This window comes from Gadus morhua, chromosome 21, assembly GCF_902167405.1.
Source record: "Gadus morhua chromosome 21, gadMor3.0, whole genome shotgun sequence".
Lineage (NCBI taxonomy): Eukaryota > Metazoa > Chordata > Actinopteri > Gadiformes > Gadidae > Gadus > Gadus morhua.
The window spans coordinates 3,920,741-3,930,740 of record NC_044068.1 but is presented as its reverse complement, the minus strand read 5'-3'; the positions used below and the strand labels follow the sequence as shown (position 1 = coordinate 3,930,740).

At 49.9% G+C, this 10,000-nt stretch overlaps 1 protein-coding gene across 4 annotated transcripts in view; it reads left to right on the top strand.

The window, feature by feature from the left end:
• The window catches only part of LOC115534735 (nesprin-1), a gene marked incomplete at its 5' end in the record, with an annotated part of 87,089 nt that overhangs the window by 16,132 nt on the left and 60,957 nt on the right, over positions 1-10,000 (top strand). For all 4 annotated transcript variants that reach the window (XM_030345914.1, XM_030345913.1, XM_030345912.1 and 1 more), the window contains 7 exon segments: positions 141-323; positions 1,036-1,173; positions 1,952-2,137; positions 3,482-3,604; positions 4,156-4,338; positions 6,764-6,907; positions 9,516-9,779. In XM_030345914.1, coding sequence (XP_030201774.1) covers positions 141-323; positions 1,036-1,173; positions 1,952-2,137; positions 3,482-3,604; positions 4,156-4,338; positions 6,764-6,907; positions 9,516-9,779 — 1,221 coding nt within the window.

The following is a 10,000-nucleotide window of genomic DNA, read 5'->3' as shown; positions in this document are numbered from 1 at the left end:
CTCTCTCCCCTCTCCTTCCCTCTCCCTCCCTCCTCTCCCCTCTCCCTCCTCCCCTCCATCCCCATCCCCACCCCCACTCCTCCCTCCCCCACCTCCTCCTCCCTCCCCCATCCTCCCTCCCCCCTCTCTCCTCCCCCCAGTGTCTGTGTGAGGAGTGCGAGGGCTGCGGCGGCTCCCTGGCCGAGCTGGGTGTGGCTGTGCAGGAGTTCGGCGAGCAGAACCCCCTGCTGTGCAGACAGCTGGGGGACAGCCTGGCCCGGCTGGGGGAGACCCAGCGGCTCACCGCCCAGCAGGCCCATCACCGGGCCAGCCGGCTGAAGGAGGTGGGCGGGTCCCTCTGCGGTCCACGGGTCAACAGTCATCCATACATGCATTCCAGTGTACACACACACACACACACATAAAGACACTTTGAGGCTAAAAGGTCTCGCAGTAGTGCGAGATCGTAGAGTGTAGATTCTGAATAGGGGTTTGAATTGAACATGACATTTACATTTAAATTAAGGGTTTTATCCCAAGCGACATACAATGAGTACATGTCACGGCGCGAAGACCGCCGCCATTTCGGGAGCGTTGTTTTTTCTCGTTGTTGTGTTCTTTTGGGTCATACATTTATGATCATTTGTCATTATAGGGAGACGTTGTTGTTGGAAGATGTGCAGTGTAGATTCTGAATAGGGGTTTGAATTGAACATGATATTTACATTTAAATTAAGGGTTTTATCCCAAGCGACATACAATAAGTACATTTGTCAGAAGGAGAAACAACAATATATCGCTGTTGGTAGAGTAGACACGAACATGAACATGTTTCGCTCGCATTCAACTCAGCTGGATTTGAGGTTCTTTAGAGTTCACGACTTTAATCACAGCCATGATTTGCGGATGGTAAATCACCATTTGAATAGTTTCTAATCTGCATCCCTTAATTTCATGAAGCCATTTGGAGGTACTCTGTTGTATTTTGTGTACTTTCCAGCTCATGTTTTGTGGTCAATGTTGTCATCTCTCTCTTTCTCTCTCTCTGGTGAGTAGGCTGAGAGGCAGTATGAGGAGTACAAGGGGATGAGGTCGTTCATTATGGGATGGACGGAGAAGGCAGAGGCCCTGGTCACCGGCAACATCATCTGGAGCTCCGCCTCTCAGCTGCAGGAGCAAATCAGAGCCCACCAGGTGAGACTCCGCCCTAAAATGTTATGATGTGTGCTTAAAGAAGTTAGTGTGATTGTTTTACTATGTCCTAAACATTTAAAACCGAAAGTACGGGAAGTGCAAACTATTTCCAGGGGAAATATTACAGTACGAAAGCAAAGGACGCCGTCGTATATATCCCACAATGCAATGCAGTGTTCACGACAACCAATAAGGAGACTCTCAGGAAGTGGCGAGATAATAACAGGCTGAGAAGTGTGTCTGAAAAGATACCTACTGCCGTACTTAGCCAAAAGTACGTGGAACAATAGGACCGATATTGGGTGCGTGGTGCACAGCGTGCGATACGGGACGAACCCAGCGCGAGCGTCTCCCCGCCCTCACCCCACCCTGCCCCCCCCCCCCCCCCCCCCCCCCCCCCCCCCTGCCGTGCGTTCCTCTCCCACTAATCCATGCAGCCTCCTTGTAAATTGTAATCAGCCCATTGTCGCTCCTCTATTGTCTTAGCTTTTTCTTTCGCTCGGCAATTCTCTGGTAGACAAATTGGCATCCGACTTAATTGTTTCCTAGGCTTGGTCTGCGTGTAAATGCTGCGCCGGTCTAGTTCCTGCGACGCCGGCGGTTAATCAGTCTCCCGGAGAAGCTGCTATTATCCCCGACGGCGCGCCTTAATTAGCCTAATCGCTCCCCCCCCCCCACCCCCCCACCCCCCGTACAATAGGCCCCTAGCCCCTCCGTTTTCAAGGTTCTGTGCCGGGCCCTGACTTTTGTGACTCGCTCGCCGCCGTCATGGCAACAGGCCCTGCTGCGGGAGTGCCGCGGTCTCCATGGCGACCTGGAGGCCATGGCCGAGAGGGAGGGGCAGCTGGGCCAGGTGGTGCGCACCCGGGGGTGGAGCCAGCAGGTGAACCACCTGAGCCGGAGGGCCGAGGAGCTGCAGCAGCACGCCAGGACGCGCCTCCAGAGCCTGCAGGACGCCGCCAAGGTGAGGGGGCGGCACGCCTTGTGTATCGGGGCGCGGGCGCCACGATGGTTCACACCCCCTCGAGAAGAACCCGTCTCGTTCTCAAGGGGGTCCTTAACGACAAAGTTCAATAACGACCTATTAAGAAGATATTCCTTGATAACAAAACAAAAAAGAAAGTCATCACACACAAACACACACACATACACACGTGATGTCACGGCGCGAGGACCGCCGCCATTTTGGGAGCGTTGTTTTTTTCTCGTTATTGTGTTCTTTTGGGTCATACATTTATGATAATTTGTCATTATAGGGAGACATTGTTGTTGGAAGATGTAGCAAAACTAAGTTTTCATAAGCACAGGTTACGGTATATTAACGTCAGTTTAGGATTTTTTATTAGCGTAACTCTCTTGAGTACTCTCAAGATGGCGGAGTAGTGAAGAACAAAACGCTGCATTCTGATGTGCAAGACCTATAATAATGCTCATTGATAAGCTGTTCATAATAGCGTAATGGTGTGCTTCAATAGGCTTCAGCACAATCGCTTATCGGAATAGTATTTATTTATAAATGTAGCATACTTCATTCTCTTCTCGCTTGGTTGTCAAAATTCGAATAACATTAAGATTAACATATAATTTGAATAATATTAAAATAATATACAGTATGTATTCTTCTGCAAGGTCTGCGAGGTAGTTAGTGTAGTAAAAAAGTTGAAATAATCTTACAATTTATGTGTGACTAGAGTGCCCCCTTGTGGCGAACCCAAGATATGTGTTTCCCTAGCGACGCGTTTATGCTCGGTGGCAGAAACCGTTTATCTAATGAAGTCGGCGGGCGTCTGGTAACAAAGCGTTTTACCATGAAGTAACGCATTAAAGCCTGATTGAAATGTCGGAAGGGATTTGTTTGATCTTGTTTAACTTGTTTTTTTGGGGATGTTTAAAGAGGACGGTCAAATTCTGACTGTGTTGCCTCCTTCTTATATTGAATATTCCTTTCCTAATTATGCCATTATCTTTTGAGTTTGTTACGTACCAACTGTGACCAAGAAGGCTTACTGCATCCAAATAAAGGCTTTGAATAGATAATTTCCTAAAAAGTAAAAGAATAGTTAGTAGATAGCTATACCTTTTATAAATCATCTTGCATAAAGCAAAAGCATACTTATTTCAAATTGACTTTTTAATATTTATTTGATGAAATGTTTTCAAAACCTTTTAGAAGTATTAATAAAAACAGCATCCATTCAGTAGCAATAAACCGAAACCCGAGCCACTTAACAGAGTCCAAGGCTGTCACCTGGAGAAACAAACCTCCTATTATACTCAGTGTGGGTGTCTGACTTCCTGTCCCTGACAGGATATGATGCGCCTGGAGGCGGAGGTGAAGAGCCTCCACGCCACCCTGGAACAGGTCCAGACCACCCTGGCCTCGCCGGACCTCAACCGTCTGAGCCTCCGAGAACAGCTCACACACAGACAGGTAGACGAACACACACACACTGCAAATCTACACACACCCGTGCACGGCACGCGTGTGCACTTAAAGAATCACACACACAAACGCACACACAAACGCACACACACACACACACACACACACACACACACACACACACACACACACACACACACACACACACATCTACACAGACACTTTACAGACATTACACACATTCAGACACGGCTACACACACATACACAAACACCTACAGACAAAGTTACGCACACACACCCACACACCAAAATACATACCCATACACAAACAGACACAAGGACAAAGTTTCACACACACACGCACACACACACACACACGCGCGCACATGCAAAGTCACGCACGCACGCACACACAAACACACACACACACACACACACACAAAACATCAAGACAAACACACATTCAGACACAGCTACACGTACGGACAAAGTTACACATACACTCTCTGACACAGATGTAGAAAAGTCACAATTCGCACTGTACACACATACAAACACAGACATCACCCCTCACGTCTTGGTGTGCTCCGTCTCCAGCGCCTGCTGGTGGAGATGGAGGGCTTCAAGCAGCAGGTGACCACGGTGCAGCAGTGCCAGAGCGCCCTCCGGCTGCCGGAGGAGGTAGTGGCCAGCCTGCCCATCTGCCGCACTGCCCAGAGTCTGCAGCACGAGGCCAGCCAGCTGCAGCACACCACCATCCAGCAGTGCAATATCCTGCAGGTACAGCAGGGGGCAGCACTCACACAGCCAATGCAGAGTTGGGGCAAATGTGCTGTTGTTAATTATTTTTGCATTACATTGAGGGCATTTAGCAGACGCTTTTACAAAGCGACTTACAATGAGTACATTTGTCTGAAGAAAGAGAAACAATATATTGCTGTCAGTAGAGTGAGGATGTTCATAGAACCAAGTGCCAAGCACTAACAATTGTTAGGTTAACCCAGCAAAGATAAGATGCTACATGATGCTCCTATTTTTAAGTGCCAGGACGTACAACATAAAATAAGTGTGTACATTAAGTGTCAGGACGTACAACATTCAATGAGTTCTTAAGGGGGGGCTTGTTGCATTTGTATTTACAAATCAGACTACAAATGCAGTGAAGACTGCCGGCAGTCTAGCCCATGTCTCGCTGAACGGGGTGTTTGATTTTCTTTTGCTTCCTTTTTGGTTTCGACCACTCACGTTGCTCTAGGCAGGGATTAGTAATAGTTTAATTGGCTATTAAAAGTGAATATAAACTCGTCCAGTGGTACAGTATTAAACTTTGAAGAAGTGTTGTTTCAAAGCAACACAATGTAGTTTGCAACTGTAGAAATACACTTGTTGTCAGTTTCCTCTGCTCCTCCTAGGTTTTCTTTGATAGAAACCGACAGGAAGGAAGCAAGGCTGATTTGTTTGGTTTCGAGTACTTCATTTCATACCAGGAAGCAAAATAACTTAGAAAATGCACAGTGAATCAAGTTGGTAAAAAGACAGAACGCAGGATACTAAATATATAAATACAAACTACTACAGAATATAAAAACAATAAAAATAGAATTATGACTTCAAGACTGTTGCTATACAACTTTTACAACATTATCATCAATACATACCGAATTTAAATATAAAGAAAGAGAAACATGTACAAATATACACTGAGATGCGTACAAATAGCCCTCTTCAGAGCACGCTTGTGTAGATCAGCTGTGAGATGTGGAATACACAGTGTTCCATCCTGACCCACAGCTATGGAACAGATGCATCACACAGCAAGCAAGTACATGGACAGAGATTCTGTCACCTCGCGCGTTTGACAGCAACTGGTGTCATTCTATAGCTACCCGCTGGTTGACTTGTATTAGGGCTGGGCAATAACTCTATATTATCCTTTATGGTCTTTGAGTTGGACTCTTTAGTATAGGCTATGGAGAATGTTTGTTTAGTTGTGTCCTTGAAATGATCTTTGAGATTATTCAGAGAGAAAATATAAACAAATCTAAATCTTATACCTTACCTTTATATACACATAGATTACATACCGATGGCATTTTGAAATCATAAGTTCACTTCAAGGTTGAGTGAAATGAACCACCATTGCTCAGATCATTTCAGCATGCATCCCACCTTTTAAAATAGGTTTAAACGTTTAAAATGTTGCATCAAAAAACGTTACATCACGTTAAAACGTTACCTCACATTCCAAATCCAGTGGAACGTGATGGATCTGAATCCTGACCGTTGCTCCCTGTAGTTCCCAGCATGTCTGTTCAGGAAAGTCATGGTTCCCCTGGCCCCGCCCCTGTTGTACCCCCCCCCCCCCCCCCTTGTTCATCTGTCGCCATGGCGATTACTCTGCTAATCTTATTTTGGTGAAGATTAGTCGCCGGGGCCGAGGGGGGGGGGGGGGGGGGGGGGGGGGGTTTAGACTGAGGCTAAATCATCTTGACTAATTGTGTCCATGTTGGCCGGTCCTCATGGCAGCCTAGTGGGGTCCCTGTGGGGGAGGTACCGGGATAAGAGACGTCTCTCTGTGTGGACGGAGGTCCTCCTCATCCACCCAGGTGACGGAGGGACAGCTGGAAGTGTTTACATGCTGTCTGAACCTCATCGATGACTCATCCCAGGTTTCATGTTTGGATGCGTGCATGCAGTCACTGGAGATGATTTTTGCTGCAATCTTTAGCAGCCACTCGTGTTCTGACATCCTTCCTAAGGGGCGTGGCTCTATTATGGGGCGTGTCCTCGTTGGGGGCGTGGCTCGGTAATGGGCCGTGGCTCTATCACGGCTTGTCCACTAAAGGGGGCGAGGCTCCTTAAAGGGGCGTGACCTCACTGGGGGTGTGGCTCTATAACAGGGTGTGCCCTCCCTAAGGGGTGTGCTATCGCTAGGGGGCGTGGCTCTATAACAGGACATGTCCTCTCTAGGGGGGTGTGGACCTATATTGGGGCGTGTCGTCCCTGGGGGTGTGTCTCTGTAATAGGCGTGTCCTCCCTGGGGGCGTGTCTCTAATGGGTGTGTCCTTCATGGGGGCGTTGCTCTAATGGGAGTGTCCTCTCGGGGGGCGTGGCCTCCCTGGGGGCGAGGCTCTGTAATGGGCCTGTACTCCCTGGGGGCGTGGCTCTAATGGGGCGTGTCCTCTGTGGGGGCGGGGCTGTGCAGGAGGCGGTGGTGCAGTATGAGCAGTACGAGCTGGAGGTGAGGAACCTCCAGAGGCTGATCGAGGAGGCCCACCGCATCATCCAGGACCGGCCCGTCTCCACCAGCAACATCCAGGAGCTGCAGGCGCAGATCCATCACCACGAGGTCAGGCACGCACACACACACACACACACACACACACACACACACACACACACACACACACACACACACACACACACACACACACACACACACACACACACACACATGGAGGCACACGTGCACCAACTCACACACGCATACACCAGGATGCACACAAACACACATACGCACAGACACATATTCATGGGTTCACGTGGAACAAACGCACACAAGCTTAGTACATAGTACACACACAAACACATGCCATCAAACACGCAAACACGATCGCACCCTCGCACCAAGCATGAATGCGCACACATACAACGTGCACACATTGCACACACACGCGCACATAAGCATGAACGCACACACGCACAACGTGCTCATATAGCTCTAGCACACAAACACACGCAAACACAAAATCACACAGTCACTCCCTAACTCACTCACGTACACACACACACACACGCTCACACACTCTCTTCATCCTCTTGGTTGAGTGAGTCTCAGCTCACTGGTTCCCCTGGAGCCAATATGTGTCTCCAGGAATGAATCCTCTTTCCAGGGACTGCCACGGACCAAATCAGTCACATTAGTTGAGTTAGGGTCTCACGCAGGCTTCGCTATAGTGTTCACTATAATAGTCTCTGTAGTCTTCATGATGGTGTTCACTATAGGGTTCACCATAGGGTTCATTATAGGGTTTACTATTGCATTCACTACTCTCAGAAGCACCTCAATGAGAACCTTGACATTGCTGTCATTACTGTAAATACCTTCTGCCTGTGTGTGTGTGTGTGTGTGTGTGTGTGTGTGTGTGTGTGTGTGTGTGTGTGTGTGTAAGTTAAACATCACTCCGGCCTCTCTCACTCAAAACAAACAACCCATTCCTGCTCTATCGGCTGGCTGCTCTCTATCCCTCCTGTGATATGAGCTCCCAGATTAGATACGGTATCTCAGGGTTCCCAGTGCCTAACCCAAGCCTGCATTTCATTCTCCACCACAGCAGAGGCACTCTGCTGAGTCTGTATGTGGTGGCGGTTCAAGAGCCGGTGGAATGGGAAGCAGATCCAGTGAGCCGGGTTCAAGGCAGGTCCTGCTCCGCATGGGAGCCTCCCAGCGGGTCCCACGGCGTAGGCCTCCCTGCTGGGAGGTTATAATGGGAACAGAACCCGGGGAGGCTCCGACTCTTAATGCTAGAGAGGGGAGATGAGATGGGCAGAATGTAGATAGGTTCTGATTCATTCTTTATTCAAAGGGATTAAAGGTCAAGCTTTTTTTTTATGTAAATGTTCAAAATTAATTCCGTTCTGATTTCATGACCACGTTGGATAAGAGTGCTCTGATCTGTCTGTCTCTCTCTCTCTCTCTCTCTCTCTCTCTCTCTCTCTCTCTCTCTCTCTCTCTCTCTCTCGCTCTCCTAGTCTATCTCTCTCTCTCTCTTAGTGTCTCTCTCTCTCTCTCTCTCTCTTTCTCTTAGTGTCTCTCTCTCTCTTAGTGTCTCTCTCTCTCTCTCTCTCTCTCTCTCTCTCTCTCTCTCTCTCTCTCTCTCTCTCTCTCTCTCTCTCTCTCTCTCTCTCTCTCTCTCTCTCTCTCTCCCCCTCTGTTTGTGTGTCTGGGCAACTTAGCTTGGCCTGCTGTTTGTTTGCCTGAGTTTGGTCTCCAGGCTGAGCTGAGCTGTCCCACTGGCCCACTGGAGTCACATGACCCGATTACCCTCAGCCATCTGCGGGACAAGCCGAGGGAGGGGGAGGGAGAAGGAGGGAGGGAAGGAATGGAGTGTGTGCGGGGGGAGGGCCCGGGCCTGACTCCCTGGCTGTAATTCGACACCCTCTCTGTCATTCGGTCTCGCTCACACCCCCCTCTCTCTCCATCTCCCACTCGCCGCTCTCTTTTGTCGAAAGTAATCCGGCCCCTTGGATTGGCTGAGAGGGGGAGTGACAGCGAAGGGGGGAGGGCAGTGAGTGAGCTCATTTCCTGTTTTGTTTTTTTGCCTTTGTGTGTGTGTGTGTGTGAGAGGGAGTGTCGGGGAGATTTTTGAACTATTTGACTGAGGTTCCTCTCGCCAAATCAAGCATCCTGTCTGAGGAGCTCACATCACTCATTCTCCATCCGTGAGCTTCTGGGCTGAGACTGAGGGAGAGACAGAGAATATGAGGCAGCGGTAGACAGACAGACAGAGAGAGAGAGAGAGACAGAGACAGAAACAGAGAGAGAGAGAGAGGGGCATGAATAGAGCAACAGAACAGGAGAGACAGAGTGAGAGAAAAGTGTGTCACAGAGAATGAGGCATTACTGAGCCTGCCCTCTCTCCCTCTCTCTCTCCCTGCTCTTGCTGTCTCTTGCTGCTGACACACACTCAAACACACACACACATCGCGGGTGGAAGCCAGAGACGGAGAGGAGAATGTTCCCGCTCTGCTCTTCACTGAACCACCGGCTTCGCGCTCAACGCTGAGTTCGGACTCCAGACCCGCGGCTCGTTTCTCATTCAACGCTTTTCTCCAGCTGGGATTCGTTTCAACGCCTTCCTGTGGATTTTAACGCCCGGTCTCGACCCCGTGGCGGCGGCGGTGGTCTCGGTGGTCTCGGTTTATTGGTGTGTGACGGCGCCGCGATGTGTTGACAGGAGCTGGCCCAGAAGATCCAGGGCTACCAGGAGGGGATCTCGTCGCTGCACTCCAAGTGCAAGATGCTCACGGTGAAGGCCAAGCACGCCACCATGCTGCTGACGGTCGGCGACGGCGACGGCCTGTCGGACGGCGGCGAGGACCTCAGCGACGAGGACGAGCTGCTGCCGCCCGGCGCCGGCACGGCAACCAACGGCGCCGGCAACGGCGTCGGCCACGGCAACGCCGGCAAGCAGCTGCCCGCCCACCCTTCCGTCGTCATGGTGAGCGGGCAACCATCCTCTCTGAACGCACAAACATACACAAACACACACACACACACACACGCATGAGCGCACAAACATGTAAACATCAGCACCCCACTCTGCATGGTTGTACTTGGAGCTGGAATGTGTGTGTGTTAGTGTGTGCGTACACAGTTCCACACTGAGCATGCCTTCTGTCACTGTGTGGACCGGCTCTCCTGTAGCTCGTCTGTCCGTCG